This window comes from Tetrao urogallus, assembly GCF_951394365.1.
Source record: "Tetrao urogallus genome assembly, chromosome: Z".
Taxonomy (NCBI): Eukaryota; Metazoa; Chordata; class Aves; order Galliformes; family Phasianidae; genus Tetrao; species Tetrao urogallus.
In genome coordinates this window covers 40546195-40573800 of record NC_136816.1, presented here as the reverse complement: position 1 = coordinate 40573800, position 27606 = coordinate 40546195, and the positions used below count along the sequence as shown (strand labels likewise).

Genomic DNA, 27606 nt, shown 5'->3' with positions numbered 1-27606 from the left:
GACCATCAATAGGGCCTGTACCGTCTTGGTGAAGCATATGTTACCAATGTGTGACACAGCAGGCTGAGATTCTGTAGTGTACATAATACATTCAGAAAAGTATATCAAGTGTCATTAATTCTGAACTGCTGAGGTAAAATAAATAAATAAATACACATTTAGAAGTTAAAGAAGTCTGCTCTATGAAAAATATTTCCAAATATAGCTCTGACTGTGTTTGCATGTTTGTGACAGAAAATACTTCATTTTTCTTTTCAGAATTTCAGCTTCAGAGACTTTCTTATCAAACTCATTTAACAACTTATAAGGAAACAAAAACCTAGTCACAATAATGGAAGGCATGACTCCAATGCTGTTACTTCTTTAAGGAAGACACTCTGCAGCCTGGCATTCTACCAAAGGTAGCTAATACAAAAGTAATAGTAGTCACTGAATATAGTCTGAATCCTTTAAAGTATGAGAAAGATCTAGTACAGCAAACAGAAACTACCTGGAACCAGGCTAAGCTGGCACTGACAGATCCTCTTATTCTTTTTCCAGACACTGTTTCAAAAGCAGACAACTTTTTTCTTTCCCCTTCTTTTCCTTAAAAGCCACACCATTCAGAGTCCATCTTAATGCAGAAATTAAAAATAAAGATAACAGCATGGTAGAAAGCTGACATAGATAGAAAACCAGTGACTTCTTCAAAAAAATGGAAGAACAACAAATGGCATTTGCTAACAAAAGATATGCCTGTTCTTTAATAAATAATGTGATAGACTTGTACTCTTTAAGTTTTAGGACTGACCAGTAAAAGAGTGAGAAACACACAGTTAGCAAACGCTTGCAACCAAGACATGCAGCTGTATCTGAAAAAAAGAATATTGCACTAAAAGAACTCTCAGGGCTTTAAATTCTTCCTTCACTGACCTAAAAAAGTAACTAACCATTTCCTGTAAGCAGTAGCAAACCTGGCTTGGTCCACGTCTCTACAAGTTGATAAAACTTTATCTATAAACCTGTATTCCATTTCTGGGCCAAAAGAGTCCTGCATAGGAGCACGCTTTAGGCGTTTTGTTTCTTGGGTATAACCTTGTTTGCTGCTGGATTCACTCAAACCATCAACATCCATAGCTTGTGCCATGTGGCTTGTCGTGGGATTGGGGTGTGAATTATGCAAAGTTTCATCACTGCTGTCCACAGATGAGGCCACCACACTCAGAAGAGGAAGTTTGTTGGTAAAGTGGTGCTGAAGGTAGAACACACGCCTCCTTCAGAGGAAAGGGAAGAAAAAAAACAACGAAACACATGCTGATAATAATCTGGAGTTGCTGCTGAAGAGCAGAATTTGCCATCACTCCGTATTACTCAATACACAGCCAAATAGTTTACTGAATGCAGATAGAGCAAATGTGATAACCTTGTGTAGAACTGGAAATTAGCCATTATATTGATTATACCAATGTGTTAATCTCAGTAATAAAATTTGCATTACCATCCAGCAAATTATTCCTTATACATTGTAAAATAAAATGTAAACTTCACCTCTTTCACTTGCTATCAAGTATCAATGCACAAAATCTGCTGTCACAGTTCCCACACCACAAAACAAGCTTCTCTGCTCAGCCTAGACAAAACTTTTTGAAGAAGCCAGCAGGAATTTAATTACAGAAAGCAACTTTTGCATGTATATGCTTGCAGGCTTATAAAATCTGCACCCCCGCAATCCCCACAAAAAACTTCTGCAATTACAAAATTAGGTAGGAATACAATCCTAAAACCAACTGGCCTTGGATTTTAAGAAAAAGGACAGATTTAGCTATTGGAAAAGGTGCTGCATCTCATGCAGCACATATTTCTTTGGTTCTGACTTCTGTAACAGCACATATCCACCTTGTTCAACTTTGCCACTGTGCTTTCTAAGTGAGCCAAGCCTGCTAACCAAGAGAGTGGATCACAGCCAAAATCATGTCTATCTATATTCACATGTTTTGGTAGCAAAAGAAAAAACAAGTCTGTGTCACTTTGGCAAGCTCGCTGTTACCTCATCAGGTATATATACACAGCTGGCAAAGCAGAAGTTTTCTACAGCTGATTCTTCTTCATGTTTCTTGCTACATCTTTTAAACATCTTAAGTGTGAGGAGGCACTTGCACAGACTATACGAACAAATGGAGCTGATGCTGACAAGATACTTAACCAAATTAAATTTTCCATTCAAAAGCTCTGATTATTCTCTTGAATGTTTTTCAAACGCTTAAAACATAGTAGCTTAGAAATTGTTAACTGAGTGGTACCTTTTTAAATCGGAAAAATAACTAATTTGGAAATTCCAGGCAAAGAATAATCCAATAACCAGAAGGATGCTCTTTTGCCAAACTCCTCTTACCTATGACACCACAAGGTTTCATGCCCCGGATAAGTGTCAATCAGATCAGTGCAGAAATCCAACTCCTCCTCTAAGTAGTGGGAGATATCCACACTCTGTTCCTCCACACAAACAGCTTCTGCTCCTTCATATTTCTCCTCCGTTTGAAGACTAGAATTTTGCTCGTTTCCCATTTGATTTTGTACCAGTGTATTATCATCGTTCACAGTTCTGCCTATCAACGACTTGAGTAAGAACTGGCGGTAATGAAATCCACTGTGGTCTGAGACGTGCATAGAAACCCAGTATTTAGTGGAAGAAAGTTCATCAAGAAGAACCTGAAACAAAAAGCAGCAACAGCTATCAACCAGAGTAAAGAAGAAATCTACCACCACTGTTTTTTTTCTTGAGGTCACCTCTCCTCTGGGGTTCTCAGTGAAACAGGCTGCCCAAGAGAGTTGTGGATGCCCCACCCCTGGAGGCATTCAAGGCCAGGCTGGATGTGGCTCTGGGCAACCTGGTCTAGTGATTGGTGATCTTGCACATAGCAGGGGGGTTGAAACTAGACGATCATTGTGGTCTTTTTCAACCCAGGCCATTCTATGATTCTATGAGGTGATGGTTTTCAAAGCTCACAGTCAGCACTTAAGAACAGAGTAAAATGAAAGAAACACTGAACTTTTCCCACTGTGTAATGGCAGGTATCTTGGCATCCATGCACTAAAGAAACTATATGTATTATATAATTTCAAAAAAACACCCTAACAAAAACATTTGGAAACAAGCAATGATCAAAATCTCCAAATGGCTAGGTATAAAGACCGCAGCAGTTGAGAGGTAGAAAGCACACCAAACTACATGCATGTTACTAATTTGAAGTACTTTAATTTTTGTCTAGTGAATGATTAATGTAATTAAACTTAACACATTAATGTATGAAGAGACTGAAAAAGGAAAAAAATTTACAGTAATTCATGCTTTCATTTTCCATAACACATTCAAAGTCCTACAGACTGTGGAATACAAGAGAATTTGTCTGTAATTAAGATGCTTCATTTAAAATAGATATTTGGTGAAGTCTCAGAAAGGCTATCAAAGAACTGGGATAAATGCTTCCACTATTGACTGCAGCTGTATTTATAACATAGCTGGCACCTAAGAATTTTATCTTAACTGACCAGCAGCATCTTAAATACTACTTTTGTGAAAGAGTGGTCAGGCAGTGGAATGGGCTGCCCAGACAGGTGGTGGAGTCACTGACCCTGGAGGTGTTTAAGGAACGTTTGAATTTTGTGTTGAGGGATATGGTTTAGTGAAAACTACTGGTGATGGGTGGATGGTTGGACTGGATGATCTTGAAGATTTTTTTCAACCCCGATGATTCTGTGATTCTGTGATCTTATACATCAGCAAACTGAAATGTACTACTGAGTAATTTCCTGTTACTTGATGAGGTCTATTACTCCATGAAGTTGGTCACTTAATAAATAGGAATGTAGCAAAAGCAGAAGTTTCATACCATTGCTGTCTCTGTCTTCAACACCAATGATAGGCCTTAGGAACCAGGAATCCCAAGCTGGAGGACTATGACTGCTGTAATGGATAAATTCCTAGCCCAACCCAAACTTGCATGTAATTTGCTGGTTGAGCTGGATGCAGCCAAACACTAGTAGTTCCCTAGGGTTCCACTTTCTTCAATGTTTTTATAAATGGTCTCACCACAGGACTTGGATGCACGCTAAGTGTACAGGTGATACAGGGGAGCAGTTCTATGATTCTGTGTTGACTATGATTCTACATTGACTTTCTCCAGGGTAGAAAGGCCTTGCAGAGAGATCCTGAAGAACTGGAGGGCTAGATAATCTGCAACTGCATGAAATTCAAGAAGAATAAGTGCTGAATTCTTTATCTGCGACAGAGCTATCCTGGGTATATCTACAGACTGAGGTCCCTAGATGTGCTCAGCCCAGAACACGGCAGGCTGACAGGAGGCCTCATGGTGGCCTACAGCTCCTCACACGGAGCAGAGAGGCAGCACTGAGCTCTGCTCTTAGACAATTATATGATAGGAGAGAACAGCATGGAGCTGTCAGGGGAGCGTGGGGCTGGGGCGTCAGGAAAAGGTTCTTCACCTTAAGGTGGTGGGGCAGTGAAATGGGTTGCTCAGGGCAGTGGTCACAGCACCAAGCTGCTGGAGTTCAAGGAGTGTTTGGCCAACACTCTTGGTCCTAGCGTTTGATCTTTTGGGTGGTCCTGTGTGAAGCTGGACTTGATGATTCCTGTAGATCCCTTCCAACTTGGAATGATCTATGATGCCACACGTGGAACTCTTAAGGGTACTAAAACACCTCATTCCCAGTTCTTCAATTCCTCTATTCTCAGGCGAACTTAATTTACTGTTTTAAATTCCCAAACATTAAAATTTAAGATCCGATTAAAATCAACATAAGACCTAAGAGTGACATCAGAAAAATCAGCAGGAACTGGTACTACACCATTATAACCAACTTAGATCTCTGGATAATCTGATTCATTTAAGTGACAGGCTTGTAAGCTACAAAGTTACAGGGGAGCATTGTAATTGGATATTTTTACTTGCTGAATAAAACAAAGTAAACAGAACGATTCACAGCATCATTCCTTATCTGATCCAGAAAACCTGGTTTAGAAAAGCACATTTTTCTTGAAAAAAAATTCACTTTCTAACTCTGACTTTAATGTTACTTACTTACAAGTTTTATCCTGAATTTCATTATATCTTTTATGTTCCACATTTTCCTGATTTTCCTGCATCTAAAACAACTAATGTAAAGCCAATTGAAGAGATGCATCAGTGATATCATGAAAAAAAAAATCTAAAGTCAATGTGGATATTTTAAAATTCTAGAATCAATATGGAAGCTAGTTGGACAAAATCAGAGGAACTATCACTTCCTCATTAACCAAGCTAAAAAGAAGACCAACAGGAAATCTGGGGGCAGCTACCAAGGCAGGCAGAGTTGGGAACAATCTAACAAATTTCAGACATTTTTTCACAGATTTTTTTGTGACATAACACAACAAGCTCTGACAAATACCAATGAATTAAACCACCAGATAAATTCCAACTTTGAGAGGAGTTATTCCTATCAAGATGCAACTATATATTTACTTTAATTATTAAAGAACAGCAAATGCAAAAAACAATCATGGTGTTATCACAAACCTCAAACTACTGTCAACTAGAGCAAGAAACTACTGAATCTTAACTAAAAGTGCAGAATTTTTTGCTCTTTTCTCCCTCACACTTTTAATGAACTTCTCAAGGATTTATGTAAATATCCCTATTTCTTATTAATAATCTCTAATTTATATCCTCCAAGCTATCCTAATCTCGTAACACTAAGTTTTCCACATCTACGTTTTCATCTTACTTAGCAGATGAGTCCGAATGTTGGGTTGTCTCACTCAACAAGTCAGGAGCATACTTGCCATTTACTACCAATATGATCCAGATTTTTCAAGTTTTTCAGGTAAAAATTAACAGGAAACATCCAGTTGCTAGCAGTAGTTGGCCCATGAAACTTAACAATAAGAGCTCTTCAGACTGAACCTCTTCTAAATTTCTCCCCTAGTACTTCTGAAGATTTACCACAAAATACTGTCACTGATTATAAAAATGCTAGCAATGTGTCATTTTATCAACTTATGAATGAATAATGAATTCACCTATCAGCTTAGAAACCACATTATTAAAGTGTCCATATAATTTTAGATCATCTCACAGTAAATTAATTCAATTTTCACGGGTCTTGTTTTAGATACTACTATGTGATATGAAATATTCCGTTGCATCTAAGTTTTACATATATTGAACATTTTATAGGTAATATTCACATAGTAATACACACTACACAAGACTGCTGGAGCTAGAATTGCCTCGGCAGCAATGATCAAATGATCAACGATCAAAGGTGCTGCTGGAGTTGAAGAAACTCGTTATCAGCACTACTATGCTTTCTCTGTAATTCTGCTGTCTTTACTTAATACTTCAATATCCTGGCATGATAGAAAAGCAGAATAAGGTAGGAAAACAAGACATCACATTACAGTATCAAAACAATATAATACCTGTCATGTGTTATCCTTTCCTTTTATTAGGAAGTTTGAAATTAGTGTTAGGACTAATATTTTTTTCTTCCTTTTTTGTTTTAGTTCACATAGTTTTATATCTATTCTCCATCACTGAGTACCAATAGATGAACAAAACTTTACTGTACACAGACAAGAAAGATCTTTTTCTTTCCTGCAGAACAAAACCTGCCTGCACTTAGCAAAAACACAAACCAATATATACTGCAATATTTTGCCATTTTTAGAAAGCACACGTTAGCTGCCTGGACTCACCTAATACAACAGATCAACAGTAATCCATCCATGTCAGGGCATCTGCTTGGCAAATCACTCTCTTTTTTTTAATACTTTCTTCTTTTTTTTCTTCTTTTTTTTTTTAAACAAGGAAAATTGAAGACTTTATTCATTATTGTATTTTACCTTGGTAGTCAGCTTTCCCACATGCTGTAAAACCCAGATGCGATGGGACCAGGCATTGTAGTTGCTTGGGTATCTCCCAGCAGCTTCAGAGCAGATGTCCATTTCCTCCTGCACTAATTGGTGAATTCTCTCTGCAGGTGCTACTCCCAGGTTTCCTTTGTTCACAAGAGCAGGCAAGGAGTCTTCCTGAATTAGCTGCTGCAGCACCCATCGTCTGGTTAGGGTTAAACAATGTAGAGCATTAGTGATGAGAAACCAATTTTTAGAGAAAAACATTGTTTTTTAATTTACTTTTTTTTTTTTTTTAAATCAAGCTTTTCTTAGATTTTCATTATCTGAACTATGCTGCAACTAGATGATGAATAAGAAAAAAAAAAACTAGGAAACATAAGCATCTGGATTGTTCCCATACTGTAAACGATGACCTTATGATCATATCAAAATAATTTAACTTCTGCTATATTTCTATATTTGTGCATCATAGTCATGTCTACTTACAGCATGCTAAAAGGAAAAAAAAAAGAAAAAAAGTTATGAAAACAATGCAAAGTCTGCATGTGATTTCTCACGAGCTCTTCATTTAGAGGTTTGTACAATACTAAAATAATGTTTTAAAAAATAGGCAGAAAAAATGACTCAAGAAAGATATGAACTGTACTTTATGTACATTTTCACATTTCTCAGTAGTGAATACTGCAAGCAAAATCAGTTTTTGTACATCATCACAAGAGAGAAAATGCACAGCATTGAAGGCTTCAGATGCTATGAGCAAAACTGAAAAAAAAAAAAAAAAGTACTTTACTACTGAATTATACATAATCGACTTGAAGTCACTGAGAAGAACAGATTTCTATGTGGGTTTTCAATTCTATTTTGGACTGACTTAGTATTTTTAGATGAGAACTGCATTATGGGAGGTATATACCGCCCAAACATACATCTGCAGGCTCTACTGAAAACTCTCAATAATGGCAGGTATCCACGAAGCAGCATGTGTACAGAGAATGGCAATGGGACTACGTGGAACAGCCTGGAAAGCTGGACATCCTTCAGTGTGAGACACTGGAGTTTTTCTGTCTTGTACCAACTCACACATCAGTTATAAGAACAACTAATAGCTACCTCATGAAAGTGCAAGTTCAAAAAATAAATAAATAAAATTGAGAGTTCTACTTTGCAATTCATCGTTCATGAAATAGCGGAAGAATATAAAGAATTATTACCATTTTGCTTTTTCTTCCGGATATTTTAAACAAGATTTAAACTGTCGGAAGACAATACTAATAACTGTAAGCCAAATATTATCATCTAGTATTTCTAACTTCAATCAGAAAGAAATAGAGAATTCTAGATGTATTTAGGCAGGAAAAGTAACCACGTAAAGTCATCTCCTTAATAAAAGGTAGATACTAGTTCATTATTATTGCCTTCCAAGGAAAACCATAAATGAAAAATAAAAGACAAATCATTTTGATATTAATACTGTTATTATTTCTATATCTTAAAATAAAGACTGTTTATAAAATAACAAATTCAGAAAAAAATGAGCTCATAGTCTCTGTGGCTTAAATAAAAAAAAAAATCTGAGCTGTTTTCTAGGCTTTTTTAATGGGAGGAAAGAGCACAACCTTAATCTTTAAATATGTGCTTGGTACCTGCTGGCTGTCATGGAAATGAATTCTTGGAAGTTACATAAATTCTCTAATAAATTTGGACAAAATGAATCTGATGTATTGGGTCACGTCCTATTATTATCATTATTCCAGTTCAAAGAATTAAAGAAAATGAATGCAGAATTATCCAGCGACTGTGTAATCAACATGTACACTAACTTCATATGCACAAGAACCACCTGAAACTCTCCCAAAAGTGGCAAGACATATGGCAGATATTTTGGCATCTTTAATGAGTGCATTTGCCATGTGTAAGAAGCTGTATATGTTCAACACATTCTTTCATTTCTACATTCTAATACTTTTGCTGAATCGATATGTAAACTAAGGTAATAATACTCTATAAGGTAGGTAATACCTAGCAATATTTCATTTACTATCTTCTGTGTAAACTTCAAGAATGTTAAGCCCATTCATTCAAAAAGAAGAGTTTACCAATAACTCCTTTGTCCAAAATTCATGTGTTATTTGCAAGACTGAAACTTTACTTATGCTTTTGATAGAACAGGAATCCCCTAATGGGATATCAACTTTATGGTTGTCTCAATACTGGACATGTGAAATGGAAATATTATGAACTGCCTTCTAATGTACTCCATTCAAATATTTTGAACGTTGTCTGTAAAATAATGAATAATAACATAAGAACATATTGAGAAAAATCATGCACATATCAAGAAATTTTATCACAAATTGAACTATATGCCTATGCTTCACTCAGGTGTGCTACAGACCAATTCACATATACTCAGTCATGACTAAGACAGTTAGCTATGTGTGTTCAAATAATTTTGGAGTTAAATTTTTCAAAAAAAAAAAAGTACTCTATTATCTTAATATTTAGTATTGGTAATTTAATGGCATTGAGTATGTTAGAAATGATAAAAACCAATTCACCAAACCAAAAAGATAAACAAAGAAATGGAAGTCAACGTCAATTTGGGTTATAAAAATTACCTTGTACAGATTCTCGTCTTTATGAAATGTCTACAAACAAACAATACAGCAGTAAGTGTGGAGGAGCAGAGGAGAGGAACTCACATTGCTCTAATATCTACTGCTGATGAAATCAGAAATCTTGGGATGAGAATTTTAAGTGCTGAAAGATATGAAAAATCCTTAGGAAAAATTATCCCATGTTCAAAGCTTACTGCAAAAAAAGATTCCACAAAGAGGTTCATATGACTTTAATTCTAAGTGTAGAGTACAGAAGGGGATCTTCAAAAGCCAAAGGACTGAGTTTCACAGTGACTGGCTCAAACACTCCACTGTATTTCTAGGTGTCCTCTTACATCTAGCATTCTCCTTAACCCAAACACAAGGGAAAAAAAAACAAACAACAACAACAAAACACTAGAAGGAATGTTTAACTCTGGGGAAGCAACGTAAGGCAAAAGAAACAAACCTATGAATCCACGTTTCTGGACTCTTTGGAAACTTGGTTAGCGCCAGTTTTCCAAGATGTAAATCTTTAAGTGGACTTAAAGTGCCAGAAAGTATTAATTCTTTCCTACAAAAGATAACATAAATTTGTTTGAGTAAGGAACATAATCTGAAAACAAACCACAAATCGCACACAGAATGGCTTTTTTTTTTTTTTAATATAATAGAATTTGATAGATTAATCCATTGCACTCAGCTATATGCAGGCACTGCTATTCAACCACGCTCAGCAAAATAAATCACAGTCTCATAACTTTATCTTACTACATTCAACCCATTGTTACTCAACTCTTAACAACAAGAAAAAAATCACTAAGTCAATTTTTTACTCATTATTATTATTTTGAGTGTGGCTCTCTATCACATTTTCTGTTACTGACAAAAAAGCCACAGTGTGGGCTACATGTTACGCCTGCTAACAATAATGTTTTTACTGGTAGGTTGTAGAAAAATCTTAATAACACAAATTCCTTCTCTTTTCGTTAACACAAGGACAGCTAAGAGAGTTACATATACATTTAAACATCCTTTCTGAAATTCAGCCTTCAGAACACTCTGCAAATTTGAAAATACTTTTACTCCTCCAGACAGCCTCCTCGCACGCATTTAACTTTTTCACACACAGTTTTTAAATATGGCTCAAGACACAGTATCAAGGATTCCTAAATTTAGAAGGAAGGAATATTCTCTGTGTAGAATATTTTTCAAAATGACTATAAAGGCAGAAATCACAAAATTTACTCATGTGTAAAATGAGTAATTATTTATTAAAATTAAGCAAAACTTAATGCTCATTCAACATAAGCTTTCCCAGACCTCCTACACAGATACAGTAGAGTGAAAGTCTGTATTTTATCTTTTTCTTCCTTCTTTACACGGAGTTCCCTGCTTCACATCTTGTTCGTTTTTCTGAATTTAGAATCTCCTGGCCCCTCCCAAGGGTATTTGAAAACATCAGCCTGTGACTGGTTATTGTAAGAATGCTTCTTTCCACATCCTATACTCCGATCTACTTTAGAGACACTTTGAAGTAAAGATAGAGAGAATTCCAGTTACATTATAATTACAAGAAACACGCCTTTCTCAGAACCTTTAGTAGCTAGAACTAAAAACTTAGCAGTAGCAATGTTGGTATTTTTATTTTTGTTTCTAAATAACATAGTTTTCATCATAATGACACGCATGGCACCATCAAAATGATATGCATGGCAACAGGTTAAGTGAGAGGTGCACTAAACTGCGTAGGGTATTTCCCCCATTTTCTTGGGGAGGGAGAGAAGCTGGTAGTATAGTAAAAGAACTGCTATGAAAAAAAACTTTACCTACTATCTCCTGTAGGAAATTATTTGAAACTCTTTTCATGTGCTTCATATTTTTACTGACACCTCTGAAGTCAGTGGCATTTCACAAGAAAGGTCTGAATTTGAATTTTCAAAGCTTCTTGTTATCTGATGCTTTTTGGCTTTTGATCAATTATAGATGCCAGAAAGCACTTCAACAAGAACAGTAATATCTGTGAAAATTTACTTCACAATCATTTACATACATGTTTTGCTCATTTTTAGCTTAAGAAGATTTTTCAGCTTCTAAAAGCAGATGATAAATTATGATCGGTGACTACAAGCATCTTGTTGCACATTCTGTATAACAGGAATTTCTATCTCAGTTCAAGAAACAACACTTACATGCCTGCTATTTCTTAGCATGCTTTCCTACACCATACAATTAGCTCTTGCTCTGTTCTTCCTGCTTAGTTTCTACCCCTCTGCAGCTTCCCAGCTCCTTCTAATTAAAATAAACACCTAACCTCTGTGGGCATATTACAATGTTTAGAATAGCTCCAAAGAGAGGACAGATTATTGGCTCCTAGCCAGTTTCAAATTTTACATTCTCCAGCCCATCACTAACAGAACTTTCTATGATTGCCAATTCCACTTAAATGTTCACTGGCCTTCCATACTGCCACTTCAGTCATGCTCTGCCAAGCCCTGACCCCTTTCTAAGGAAAAGCTTTTCTCTTCCTACTCTCAAACCCTTTTCCTTACTATCCAGGCTCAATATTGTTGGATCAATCATTATCTGCGAAGCTCTCAGTGAAGCTCTCAGCAGAGAATTCAACGTAGGAAACATGGATAATCTAAACTTAAAATGATGCAATTATTAGATTATAGGAAGCACTCTATGGGAAGAGCTGCTGCTGTTAATCTTTTTACTTTTAGGCTTAGAATCTATGATGCTTTTTTCCCCTTTCAAATAAAACAGGGAATTTATGTGTCAAGAACATAAGATAAATCTGGCACAACAAACATCCTCTGTGCAAGATGAAAACAATCATCCCACGACTGATCCATCATGTTCTGCAAGCAGAGAGCAAGTCCCACGTAATTAGTTCCCACTTTAGTTTCCATCACAGTACAAATTTATCTCCAACAGATACTGTGCTGAACACAGCCTGCCCTCTATGCTGTGACTGCACATACCATCCTTGTTTGGTTAGCCTGACCTGCAGTGTACTCGAGGGAGGCTGAAGTGTGGTTCTTTAGTTTGAGCTGTGCCATTATGTACCTGCCCACTCTCTGAAAGAGCCACTGCCCAGAAGCAGCCTGAACCAGCACAGGTCCAGGTTCAGAACATCAGTCGTCCAGCTAAAGCAAACACAGCGATAAATCCCTCAGATAATGGCTGCAACAGCATCACCTTCACTTTTAATGTTACAAAGACACACTACCAACCAAGCCACCTTGTCAAGAACTAGAGGCATGGCCATCCTCTGTAGTCATTTGCATACTGGCAAATCATAAAATTCATCTATATTCTTCAACATTTTTATTCGACTTGCAATTTAAATTACATATATAAACTGCACACGTGAGAACAAGCAATGAGCAAGTTCTTTTAGCTGTTAGACAGAAAAAAAAGTAAAATCATGGATGCATTTATGTTTATACAAACAAAAAACAACTGAAATCAGTTTTAGGTGCCATAGGATTACATTACTGTAGGAGCTCTAGTGTTTATGCATGTTAATTCCTTTTTATTACTTGAAAGCTACTCAAGGGTATACATTTTCAAGACAGTAAGCCCTTTGCTACCACTTTCACCTGCCTCTGTTAGATTCAAGATACTGGAAGGTACAAAACCTTGCAGAAGTTTTCAGCATTACACCAGCAATGAAAGAAAAAATCTGAATTTGCCATCAAGGCTGACAGCTATCCACAGCCATCATCTTTTTGTTCATTTTCTCTACAGAAAAAATGAACTTTAACATCGAAACGCCTTTTATATATTTTTAAATTAGTCCTCCTAGATATTAAGAAGCTTGTGTCAGACTTCCAACCTCCTACTATTTCCGTAAGACTGTCTCAAATCTTACCTTGGAAGCAGAACATGCTCTCACCTGGGAGATCTACACAAAAATTATCTGCTTCAGAACCCTGTGAATACAGCTTCCTCCTCTTCTTTTTGCAGTGTATCTACTGAGGCCTGTTCAGCTTTGATAACAACACTAAATTGATCAGTTATCTCAAAAGGACTCAGATATAATATTCAATGAGGGATAAAACAAAAACAATGAAAACAGAGAGCAGACATTAGCTGGATACCATGATTCAGCAAAAACATATGCCCACCTCCTTCAACAGACAGAGGCAAGGAAAGTAACACTTTCAACTGAAACAAAATAAGGACCTAACATGTATTCACATGCTTTAGCTGTACTGAAAAAAAAAAAAAAAAGTTTAGAATTATTTGTAGCGCATGCAGGATAGAAGAGATATTCAACATTCCTTCAGTGCTCTGTAGCTGAGAAGCTGCTGCTCTATCATTAGCTACCACTAAATGCAGAGTATATGCTGACTTGCTCATTAAGGCCCAGATCATTCTGATGTCATTTACTGAGTGCAACTCACCTCACATTCCAGGCTGTGGTGAAGTCTGGATTCAGCAGCAACAGAGTACACGTGGTATCTATCAGCTCTAAAACGAGTGAACAAAAAATACAAAGATTAGCAATGGTTCACATATTCTAGTGGTCTCTTTGCAATCCTTTAGTCCCATCCTTCATTAAAGTCTCTCCTTGCCTGGTTGCCATATCTATGTCCATCTCTACAGAACACAGAATATCTCATTTTGGAAGAGTCTTGCTAACAACTTTTGTCTAAGAAATTTGCAGCTGGAAATTTCAGACCACCATCTGTATGCCTAATTATCTATCCAGATATACCTATACATCTATCTATCCACACAGATATATGTATAGATAGATACACCCATATAGAGATATAAATATCTACTGGGTTAGATAGATTCACGTGTATTGTATACCCTCAGAGATGGACAGTGACTGTACTGAATACTTGAGTATACAATAATGTAAATTGCAGACATACTGAATGTATTAAAGAGAATTCTTCAAAGAAAATCCAACAATTTTGAAATGAGACAGTAACTCTTACTATTTCTGTACAACCCTGAGCTGCAGATATGTGCTACTTTTATACTATATAATGTACAGTTACAAAACAAACAAACAAAACTAGATACTGTAGCAAGTTATACCTAGGAAAACCTAGGGGAAAAAAAAAAAAGAATTAGGATCACAACATAATTTAACTATCCACATGCACATACATATAACAGAAAACACTTTTCAGTTCATTCTGAACTGACAGCCTTGCTTCAGACTATGGTATTATGGATATTCCATACCATATGAAGTCGTTCTCAGCAATATAAGTTAGAGAAAAGAAGGATGCAAGAAGGCACATTCAGAGTGATGGTGTTTGCCTTCCCCAGAAGCACTCGCTTTCCCGGGAGGGGCTGAACGTCTTCCTGCTGACAGGAAGTATCACATTAATTCCATTTTTAGCTTTGCTTGTGTGCATGGCTTTTGCTTTACCTAGTAAACTCTTTATTTCAACCCATGAGTTCTAACACACCTTTCCTGTTCCCTCCTCCACGGAAAGTGAGCAAGCAGCTGTTTGAGTTCCACCAGGGTAACAGCGGATCCTAGAGGCATCTCCACCTAACCCTGAGAAGCTAGAGACTGCCACATGTTGATTTTCCTTAAGCTCCGCTCTCAGGACATGCAGCTTCAGATTAGTTACCCTGTCAGCGTCACCACAAATATCCAGGCTTTTACTGTCAACAAAGTTTGGCTACATTCTCTCCTCAACACTCTGTATTTAAGAAACTAAATAAACTGTACTCCAGGTGATTTCCAGCAGATCACTTACACGTCAGAGAAATAAAAAAGTAAAAGGAAGGAGATGGTCTTGTGGAACTAAATTATCTCTAACTGGGTCTCTGGCTGCAAAATTACATTTAAAAAAACTACCAGTGACATACAACAGTAAAGGAGCATATTACTTCAGAAAGTACAGGAGATCAACTTCACCTACCTTTTTAACCAAGAATTTTCTCTGAGAGTACAGTACCTATTGCATATTACTGCATGCTTGTTTGCTCATTCATGTCTGACAAAGTAATTTTGTGTATCCTGTGTTTCCATGGGTTCTTGCCCATGAGGACTATGTTATGTCATTATATGAGGGCAATATACTCGTAAGTGTGAACTCATGTAATTATACTCACATTTCCTATATGGTGAAAGGTAGTGAAAGACTATGAATTACAGTGAAGAAGAGTGAAAGGTAAACTTCAAAGTGTAGGATAAGAAATAGAGCAACAACAAAATGCTGTGACAAAGAAGAGGTTCTGAAGAGATTCTGAATTAAGACATAGTGTTTGATTTTAATAATTGTTTCAGTAATCATTAGCTACTGTGACTGCATAATCTAGGGCAGACAGGATATATCCAGCAAAAGCTTATCACAGCCCAGTTCATTCATTCAAATTCTTTCAAATACTTTTCAGAAAGAGTATTCAGAGACTATATGACTCCATGTAGAATACAGTTTGTCCTACAAACTCATGCCTGCCCAGTAACCTACTATGATGATGTCAAAGGCTTGGAACAGCACAGAATCATGCCCAATCTAAGCAGTAGCTCATCTATCATACTGTTTTATATAAATGCTTGGAGATTAATGAATGAATAAATAAAAAATAAAATCACTGTATCCTGAGTATTATCAAAGGAAAAAGGCAGATGAGGAAAACCTCAAAGAAATATCTAGTTCCCTTAGTTTGATTTTCTTCATAGTTTTATGCAGCAAAGAGCAGATGTAGATTTCACAAAGCTTGAATTTCCGAGCCAGAGATGCCAAATGACAGAATTTTAGAAACCTCTGAGCCTTCTTCCATAGAAAGTTGTATGACAGATCTAGCACATAATGTCAGCAGTTGCCAGATTGTTCTATGTCAATAACAAAACTCGACTTCATTTAAATTTCAAAAAGCACTTTCAGCTGGATTTTATGAAGAATACAGCATCCTAAATGCTGTATCCAAGGTATCCTTTTGGACATGGGAAGTCTCTCCAGACGGAGAAGGGCAAGTATGACCAGATTTCTAGCTCCTTTTTATTTTTTTCACCCCAAACATGACTGTATCCAAATTTTTGTTTTTGTACATACATTATACTAACATGCTTTTCAAACAAAGGCTGTTTTAAAGGTGGATCAATGGGCTTAAGGGAAGCAATGATTTTGAGTACATGCAGAACAATATTTTGAACAGAAAGAGAAGATATTTGTAGCAATTTCAGACAACCATCTTGTGATATCACAGATAGTCTGCATTCAAAAGTTAAAACATTTTGAAGAAAGGAGAAAAACTTCTAAACTAGAAGACCAGCAAACAGACATGATTTTGGATTCCAAGAAATCTTATTCAAACTTGCAAAAGAAACCATAATAAAATTAAGCACCTGTCCCAATACATTATCAATAATTAACTATTAACGATAGTTAACTATTAATTAACTATAAAGAACCAGATATTTTTTCCAGATCTTGCTAGAATATCAGATGAAATCATAACACTTTAACCAGGACCCAATTTTTCTTTTCTGTTTGATCTTAAGTAGCTTCTGGTAATTCCAACAACACAAAGAAAGTAACAGGAGACTGTATTTGTGATCACTGTTTATTAACAGGTGTCATCAGAATATGCAATTGAGTTTTGCAGCAGCCATAATTCTGTACTTCCACTACATCCAGAAGAAAACTACCTTGCCAAACACTCAGTATGTTTTATCTACAAAAAAGGATTCAGAGGAAAATCCTTAAGGATTTTGTATTTCTAATGTAAAGAGCTTAAACTACATAAAAAGCAATTCTGCAGGTCAATCTGAAAAATACCTCTCTCCTCATGCCCTCCAAAACTTTTGCTCAGTTTCTGCTACAATTTAATGGTAAAGCATATTAAATACCGCAAGCTACACAGAGCTTCCAAACATTATTAACATGGTGGGGTTTTGATCATGCTTTACAGTAGTTACATAAAAACTTGGTAGACATGGAAATACTCAGGTTATCTCTTCTCAAGCATTTTACATTGGCTTTCAATAATTAAAGAAACAAAGGAGAGTACAGTTTCTCTCCAAAGGATTGAATCAAGTGAGATTCAATCAACAACTAGGCAGTTAGCTAAGTCTCACACTACTCTGGTTATTTCCTGACACCATTTTATGACCTATGTTTTCAGAAGGGAGGATCTGAAATGCTTCATCTGGGTCGGAAGCAGAAAAATTTTCTGAACAGCCATAACACTCATCATACAGTGTCACCACAAAAAAACAACCAAACCTGCCTGAAAGGGTCAGTGTGTCATCAAATAAGATTCCAAATGAAAAGACTACAGAAAGAAAAGTTTCTAAGCTGACTGCTATTGAAACCTGAAGCCATGACAAAGTTCCTTAAACTACAATAATCCTTTCTCATTCTCAATTTAAACAAACTCACTTTGTAAACAAGTATCTCCAGACCACACTGGTTCATAATTCTTAAAAAAGTACTCAAAATAGACAAAACTATACAAAAGAATTTTTCATGCAAGTAAAACAAACTAAAAAAAAAAAAAAAAAAAAAAAAAGAACAACAACAACAAAAGAAGAAAAAAGAGAATAGAGTTTTACAGTTAAAAAGTTTAACAAGTTGTTTCAACAAACAATTTCTGGTACCTCTACGTCCAAATAAAACAATGCACTTCTTTCTTACTTCAGATCCACATTACCACAGCTGCCTTTCTGTCACAGTACATCTTTCCTTCTGCAAACAAGTAAGACTACTTTCCTAAATCACTCATGGGAGTAAGTCATCTCCCTTCAATACTTCCAGATTGGGCAAGAGAAAGGATTTTTTTGCATTTTCAACCAAGAAACAATAGAACTATCTCTTATGATGCTCAACACAAAGCCAGCTTTCCTCAGGTTTCACTCTTCTTTCAGAACAGGTTGAACTGCGTTTAAAAAGGGCCAATGTCATGTCAAATAAAGGTAAAGAACATAGCTAAGAATCAGGTGCTATTTTCTCACAGGGTAACTTACCATCTTTGTTCAGCCATTGTTTTCTCTGTCTGTAGAGTAGAAGTTTGTTGTGGACATATGGCAAAAGAAACTTGACACACCAGCTCTCCACACCAAGCTTGTTCTCCACCAGGACTATCGGGCTCCGGTTGTATCTTGCTTCAGGACACGGTATTAATCCAATTTCATCTCTTAAAAAAACAAACAAACAAACAAACAAAAAAAAAAAAACAACAGAGAGAAATGCAATTAAATTTATTTCCACTATTTGACAATCATTTTTTTCTAAACTTCAGCTGTCAACCCATCACCTTCCTCCCTGTTTTTACCGAAGTCTGTGCTCATTATTATCAATTCATCTTCTTATTTCCTCCCAGACTTGCAGGTAAAATTAAACACATTTTTAAGAAAGTAATCTGCATAATTACACAGTAAATTAACTCAGCAAATAACTGATGCATACACGTTTTTGGTACGATTAAAGACTTAAGTTGAGAAAAAAAAAAAAAAGCAAAAAAGCAACCACTTAACATTTCACATTGCTTTGCAATTTATTCAGGTAGTTGCGGTTTTAGGAAGAGTCTCTACAAAAATTAATATTATGTCTGCAATACTGTAGCAGGAGAAAAATAGAAATACTTGAAGGCATGCTGAAGAGTCTCACAGTAATAGTCATTATTAGATAAACAAGCATGAATTCAAAGTCCTTTAAACGCCATGGGTTTTTTTTGTTTGTTTTGTGTGTGATTCTGGACTTTCTCTACTTACTCAGAAATGTTATATTCTCAAAAATTCTGAATGGGGAAGGTTCTTTTCATGTATTTACCGTATCATACCTTCAATCAAACATCTAGAAATAAACAAAGGATGGCCACAAAAATTCATTCTCAAACAAAGCAGAAGTGTCTCAAGCTTTTTAGTTTCATGGGGCCATATTATTTTTTTCCTAAGTTTTTCATGTGTATGGACGGTGAAAGAGCGGTTTTGAAATCTTAAAAATAAACAAAGACTGTGAGTTATTCACGCTCACTTGGACAAAAAGAAATACAATTCTACACTTTCTACTATGCATGATTCCAACATCAAATTCTGTTTAATGGAAAAAAAAGAAAAAAAAAGGAATGATAACGTACCTTATTTTTCTTTAATATAAGGTCTGTAGATTACATCCCAAGCGTTGACCTCATAATCTCAACCCAATGACCACACACTAATTTTGCTACTGGATAATCTGAGTGTACTGCTTTAGTTCAGTGTCCTCAGTAGATTATTACTAAAGCAATTGAAAATGACACCATGTGTTTGTTTAAGAACAAGTATATCTACTTATTCAGAAAACTGATTTAATATGTCAGACAGCAAAAGAGCACAAATAACCTGAGGTAAGATACTTGCAAATTACTTGGCTCTGTCTCTAAACACACGCCCAGGTCCCTTACCCATCTCTTCTCGTCCAAGAAGAGGAAAACCAAAACAAAAAAAAAAAAGAGGGAAACTCAGTTTTACTACCTACCAAACTGCAAGCAGTAGATGATTTCTACCCATGTTGCTCCACTTAAAAAAATTAAGCTTTTCACAAAGATATTCAGGTTAGACTTACGACATTCCAGACTAGACTTATAAAGACATTCCAGACTGATGCTCTGATTCTTTCAACATAGTGCCTTATAGACTGAAATTTTGTGCTTGCTGCTGACTTCGTTTCCTTTACAAAGAGGAGAACTCACTGTGGCTTTCCAATATTTGAAGGGACAGTATAAACACAGGGGGGTATGACTGTTTACATGGGTTGATAGTGATAGAACAAGGAGGGGATGGTTTTAAACTAAGACAGGGGAGTTTTAGATTAGATATTGGAAGGAATTTTTTCACACAGAGGGTGGTGACGCACTGGAACAGGTTGCCCAAGGAGGTTGTGTATGCCCTATCCCTGGAGGAATTTGAGGCCAGGCTCTGGACAGCCTGGTCTAGTGGCTAGCAACCCTGCATATAGTAGGGATTGAAACTAGATGATCATTGTGATCCTTTTCAACCCAGACCATTCTATGATTCTGTGATTCTGTGAAATGCTAAATTTAGTCCGCATACAAACTTTGCTCTTGCATGCTGTAACACACAGAACCTCAGAAGCAATGAGCACACAGCTTTGCTAATTAATTCTGTGAATTACCACAAAAATTCATGAGTCAATGCTTACAGACACTCCAGCAAAGGCAAATAGCAAGGGAAAGCAAATAAAAACAATCCTACACCCACACCTTCAGATCTCAGCAAACAGAAGCTTGACTCAGAAGAGCCAATTTCACAACACAGCCTTAAACACACCATGACAATTGGTAGGTAGGGTTTGCAAAGAGCTGACAAGTCAAACACCTCAACTCCAGGACATGCTCAGCAAGCCATAAGAGGCAGAGGACTGTACCGCTGCCTAATGAGAACTATGAATACAGTACAACACAAAAAGGTTTATCTGGTAAATGGTGTGCATCTTCCCCAAGATGCAAACCACTTGTCATGTGGTAGAAACATTGTCTACAATACTGTGGTTTTGTTTTTGATGGGTGGATCATAAACCTTACAAAGCATTCTGGGAAGGAACAGCATTTATAATTCAAAATGCTAGAAGAGCAGGGTGCCTATCTTATGTTCTAAACAATTCAGGCAAACCACCATCACTCCTGAAGGCCTCTCGGGTCTGCAGGAGCAAGTAATGGAGTAGACTCTTCATTCATTTTGTCAGCCCAGCAGATTATGCTTGAGAACACTTGCAGTCTCTGCATCATCACATATCCCAAAAAAGTTTCTGCAGCAGGATTCACACACAGGCACCACCAGTCACTCAATTAGTCCTTGCAAAATTAAATGACTTAAGTATCCTAAATCTTGCGCTAATAGCCTCTGGTCATACAATCATCTCGGTCAAAAAAGACCTTCAAGATCAAGTCCTACCATCCACCTGACCTACTGGGTCCCACCACTAAACCACGGCCCTTAGTCCTACATACGCATATGTCTTAAATACCTCTGATCGCTGGGCAATCCATCCCAATGCTTGATCATCCCCTCTGTGAAGAAATTCTTCCTAACATTCAACCTACACCTCCCAGCATGAGACAGTCTGCATATATCTATCACTATCACTAGTCACTGGAGAAATCTACACCCTACCCTCCTGCAGCCTCTTTTCCAGTAGCCATAGAGATGACGTCTCCAGTCAGCCTTCTCTTTTCCAGACTAAACAACCTTGCTCTTTGTAGCTTGCTTTCCAGTTTCTACACCAGCTTTGTTGCTCTTCTCTGCACACACTTGAGCAACTTTGAGTACAACTCTTCTTTTAGTGAGAGGCTGCAAACTAAGCACATGCTCAAGGCGCAGTCTCACCAATGACACACTCAAGGGAAACAATCATCACTTCCCTACTCCTGCTGGCCATGCAATATCTGACGCAGGCCAGGCTGCCATTGGCCTTCTTGGCTATCTGGGCGTACTGCTGGCTGCTGACCAGCACTTCAAGGCCCTTTCCTGCCAGGCAACTTTCCAGCCACTCTTCCCCAATCCCGTATCATTGCAGTAGCCTGATGTGACCCGAGGGGAGGACCTGGCCCTTACAGCTGTTGCGTGTTGTGTAACTCTCCACGGCCCAGCGACGCAGCAAAGGAGTGCCGGGTCATATTGACAGGACTGCACAAACCAACTGCAGGATTTAAGGCGATCATATTTACGTACAAGTTGCTCACTATACTGAAGGTAATGGCAATTGAAAGCTGTGGTTCTTTGGTCTCCTACTATCAGAAGCACGACCTACTGGTAAACTAATATTTAATTAATGTTTCACTCCCTAGATTCCAGTTTTCTCTTGAATTTTAGGATACAACTTATCTTTGCTTACACTTACTTCCCAAATATAAGTACCAAAAACTGCACGAATTATCTTTGGATTTACAGATCCAAAGACAGAACCCAAAACAGTAATTCACAATCACAAAGTACAATACAGAAGCTACTAGAACTTGGCACATGAATTCATCTATGTTATCACCAAAGCTTCTTCAACCTGTTCTGAGATTGGAGAAGCTATGTAAGAATAACACCCTATGAAGCATGAAGCTTCACTGTACATACCTTGTGCACAGTTAAAATCCCAGCTGTGGCAGCACAATGCTGACAGGCAGTTGCTGAATATGCTTCTGCATTTTTTAAAACATAATCTTTCAAATAACCCAACCTCTCCCACAAAGAATTAGACAGAGGATACTAAGTAATGGTTTGGAAATTAGAATGACACACAATCAAGAGATACTGTTCAACTACAGTTATACAGATAACAAAGACTGGATCAAAGAAGTCCAGAACATTATAACTGCAAAATAGTTAACCAAGTATGAACAGCTTTTAATACTGGATGTCAATTTACAGCATGGACATTTGGGATCTGTATCTTTTTGGTAAAACAAGTCTAATGAAGTGACTACATGACTAATTGATTTACAAACTTTGAGAAGTGAGGAAAAGGGCTTTCAAAATACAAGAAAAGAAAACTTTTCTTGCATTATCACGTCTACCATACACATATGATTCTCTTTCGGAATTTCCAATAACAAATCAATACCACTAGTCATTAGTTAATTAGCCTTTAACTTATTGGTACAACCAAAATCTTTCATAAATGAAAGAATAGTAAGATATTATTGAAATCCAAAGAATTCCTAGCCTGTATTTGTTTCTAAATAAACTATAAATATCAGACTAGCATTATCTAGGAGTTTCCTTTTGCTTGTTCTCACATTAATCTTCACTGTGAAGTTCTGCACTGATTATCCTTCTCACTAAATACTGCAAACAAATATTTACTACAGATGGCAAATTCATACATATCAATGCCGCATAAGTTATTTAACAATTTAAAGGGAAAAATATTGGCAAAGCAAACTTCATATTTAGCTAATAACTTAATGAAGTGTTTTGGGTTCCTAGAGGAAAAATCTGCAATCACACCAAAAGAAACCTTGATTCAGTTTCAAATCTATGAGGGCGGCTCAGAAAGTAATGCCTTCTATTTAATTATGATGTTCCACGACATCAGAGGCAGATATGAATGGCACGGCAGTAAAGGCTGAACCTTCCCACCAATATTTCATGCCAGCAGGCCGCTGTGGATCAAGGAGCTCCTTGACCTCCTTAAGCACAAAAACAAAGCCTAATAGGGAGTGGAAGCAGGAATGGGTTGACTGAGAGGACTACAGAGATGTCATAGAGCAGCCAGGGATTAGGTGAGCAAAGCCAAAATCCAGATAGAATAAAACCTAGAATAAAGACTGGCAGTCTGGTGGAGTTCCCACTGATTGGAAAAGGGGAAACATAACCCCCATTTTCAAGAAAGGAAAAAAATAAGATCCAGGGAACTACAGCCCAGTCTCAACTCTGTGCCTGACAAGATCATAGAGCAAATCCACCTGAAGGCCATACTAAGGCACACGGAAAATAAAGATGACGTGATTGGTGGTAACCCATACAGCTTCACCATGGGCAGGTCATACCTGACCAGGCTGAGTTGACACTTTTCAGCCTGGAGAAAAGAAGGCTCTGGGAAGACCTCATAGTGACCTTCCAGTACTTAAAGGGGGCCCACAGGAAAGCTGGGGAGGGACTTTTATAAGGGCAGGTAGCAACAGGACAAGTGGAAATGGCTTTGAACTGGAAGAGGGTAGATTTAGACTAGATACTAGAAGAAATTATTTACTGTGAGCGTGGTGAGACATTGAAACAAGTTGCCCAGAAAGGCTGTGGATACCCCCTCCCTAGAAGTATTCAAGGCCACACTGGATGGGACTTTGAGCAACCTGGTCTAGTAGGAGGTGTCCCTTCCTATAGAAGGGGGGTCGGGAACTAGATGATCTTAAAGATCCTATCCAATGCAAATGAATCTGTGATTCCATGATCACATGTTGTTGCTGTGTTCCCGATGTCAGGAGAGGGGCAGTCTGACACATTGGCATCTGACAGGGAAGTGTGTTCGGAACAGTGGTGTGTCACTCAACTCCACCATGTGAAAAAATTACACCCACTGACATTTTTCAGTGTATGCTGATTATTTATGGGGACCAAACAGTGAATGTGAGCACAGTAATGTGGTGGGTGATGTGTTTTTGTAGTGGTTACAGTGACAGTGGGTCACCTCTGCTGGCACAGATTTTTACGAGAATGGCATGCAGCTTCCTGTTCACAACTTGTGAAATTCAGAGCTCATGGTGGTGACTATAATGAAAAATTGTGTTTTGTAGCTGAGATTGTGCTCTATCAAATAGTGTTACTGTGTTTTTGTATCTGTTGTAGTTTCCATGGGAATAAGTAGAAGGCATTACTTTCAGAGCAACTTATGTAACAAAATGAAGTGTGTTTTTAAACACATTAAAAACACCAGGAGTCCAGACAGGAAAAAGTGATCTGAGCTACAGTGATACTGACATATCAGGAAAAGTATCCTCAGATTTCACGCACAAATGCTGGGTTGTCCCTTCCAATTACGCCCACAAAATTCAAATAGGTTTTTGACAAGTGGGTCTTTTATTCTCATTGGCTTCATAAGCAAAAGAAAAGCAAAGTTCAAAAAGAATGCATGCATTGATGTATTCTGTGTTTACAATCCATTCAATCCCAGTGGGATAGCTCATGCAAATGCTTTTATAAGATCTATGCTGGTTGGACTTGGTAAAAGTACCAATAAATTTCACAGTCTTACAAAAATTGAGAACTAGCAAGTTGACACAGTTATCCTGCAGAATAAAATGGAGCAATCAGACAGATGAGGTAATATTAAATTAGTGTTGTGTATTTAATTAGAAGTGAGCTTGCCTTAAAAACATGCACAATCTTGCTCCACATCTAATTCAAAGCAAACAACAACAACAAAAAAAAAAAAAAAAAACACCAAAAAAACCCCAACCAATAAAACCTAAGGGAGAAAAAATGATGAAACATCACAGTTAGCCTAAAACTGTATTTTACACGGTTTTCAGTGTTCACCAGAGACAATATCCCCTTTAAACCGTAGAAAGCTGGAAGCTCGCTAGAACAAAGCATCCACCTCTGACATGCATCAGGAGCAAGAGAACAAAGAATCAAAGACATGGGACAACAAATGCAAAAGAGCACCTTTCAACTAGACAACAGAAGTATGAAATCAAGCACCAAGCAAACCCCTTATTTTCACTGAAGTCAGATGTCAATAAAAGAATTCAAATCTGGATCCATGACACAAGTAGGCCACTCAATTGAAAAGGATAGCATTTGTAACAGACTGCAACAGACCACAGCTGTCTTGGTCAATAGCAAGAAGACAAGATAACTCAGATCAACCAGAACATCTGACTGTAAGGGCTGCAGCCTTCTGCTCCAGATGTAAACAGGTTTGGTAGCCAATGGCCTGCAGCTTATCCTAGCCATGTAAATACTGGAGTTCAGAAATCCAGCAGGATTTCATGCCTACCTCAGGAAGCAAACTAGCAGCAGGTCATGCTTTCTCATCCTAAGTATGATATAGTGCATCAGTTTCAGGGCACATAACTATTGCAATCTACTTTCATCTCCTGGACTGAATGAAAGAAAACAATACCAGCCATGTATTCAAAAACACAGACTCTAGGTTTGCTGTCAGGAAAGTTTTGGAGGATGAGTAGCAAGCAAAAGGATTCAGCGGATTCATTCACAAATACTGTCTGTTTACAGTACATTATGCCTCAGATACTAAAAATGAAACTTCATGGCAAAATGCTGTTCTTTTTTAGAAAGTACCCATATGCTGTATTTTAAAACCTGGCCACCTACCCAAGTGGTTAGCTGCATTTATGGAAATACGAGGATACTCATTCTAATCCTCTCTTTCAAGCAAAATAATAAATTAAAAACTGCACATAAAGTTTTCCTAAATAACTGCTTAACATGCTATTTTCTGGAACAGATTAATAGGCCATCGCCTTGGAGACTGCAGCTCTTCCATCCGACACAGAGCACTGCATTTACGTTACAAAGTTCTTACCCGTTATCCACTGCCTCATTTGTTCCAACTAATATGAAATCTGGCTCGATAGCAAGATGCTTCCCTAAACAGCTGGCACCTTAAAACAAAGGACAGCAAGCGGAAACGGGAGCAGTACAGGAGTGAACCGTTCAGCGACAGGACCGAAAATGAAACACGAACCTTCTGGCTCTTAGGCGGCCAGATAAACCTGGTTCTCGGAAGACAGCAGTAACTGCTCTGTCCTACGCAGTCATCGCATTCGTCTCCCTTCAACGCGAAGGAAAGGACCGTCTCTGTGCCGGCGGTACAGATGTCAGGCTACGCACACACGGCGCAGCTCCGGAGCTGCCAGACGGAGGCCGGACCCGCCTTACCCCACCTCGGCCGCACGTTGCACTGCCCAGCACCTAACCCCGGATTCGCACGGGGCTCGCTTAAGCAGGCGGTGCTTACACCAGCACGTCGGCCCCAGTGCTGCGGTCCCTGCGCTCCCTGCGGATCTGCCGCGGCACCCGCCCCAGTAGGACCCGCTCTGCTCCCGCACAGCGACGCTCCGGGCGCTGCCGGCAGCTCGCCACCCGGCGCGCCGCGCCCTGACCTTGGCCCGGGCGCCCGGCCCCGCCGCCGGGCGGCCCCAAGCCCCTCTGCCCCGCCCGCCCGCCCGGCGCCCGCCCCGCTCACATGTCGGGGTTCCGCTTGAAGGCGTTGCGGATGTCTTTCACCACCCGCTGTACCAGCACCGCCACCTCCTCCGGCGACTCGGCCATCTTCCGCAGCCGGCCGTGCCGCGCCGCGCCGCGCCGGGCGGGCAGAGCGCTTCCGGGTCAGCGGCCGGCGGGCGCCACGAGGATGGCGCTGCCGGAGCGGAGCGGAGAGGGGCGGTGGGGGCGGTACGGCCTCGGGCCGGCTGGGCCTGCGGGGGAGCCGTGCGGCCTCATGCGGGAGGGGCGGGCCCGGCCCCGCCTCGGGCGGCTCCGGGAAATCCTGGAAGAAAAGTCTGTAACTCCTGTGCGGTGTTAGGAAGTGGCATTCCTTTATTCTTCACGATACCTACCGGGCGACTCGACAAGCTGGTGCGCGCTCTGAAGTCCTACACCTGAACAGCTCAGACATACATATGTAGTGCACTGGCGTACACATTCATTCCTTTTCAAGGACTTGT

The 27606-nt window shown here is 38.5% G+C and overlaps 1 protein-coding gene across 1 annotated transcript; it reads right to left on the bottom strand.

The window, feature by feature from the left end:
- Positions 1-904: 904 nt before the first annotated feature.
- PTAR1 (protein prenyltransferase alpha subunit repeat containing 1) lies at positions 905-27221 on the bottom strand (the record flags this gene model as incomplete). Its single annotated transcript, XM_079549023.1, has 7 exons — positions 27126-27221; positions 18449-18618; positions 13908-13974; positions 9962-10066; positions 6884-7097; positions 2372-2688; positions 905-1253 (listed from the first exon to the last, which is right to left on the bottom strand). Exons 1-7 carry the CDS (start codon positions 27209-27211, stop codon positions 905-907), a joined length of 1308 nt encoding a protein of 435 aa, XP_079405149.1. The 5' UTR covers positions 27212-27221.
- Positions 27222-27606: the final 385 nt, after the last annotated feature.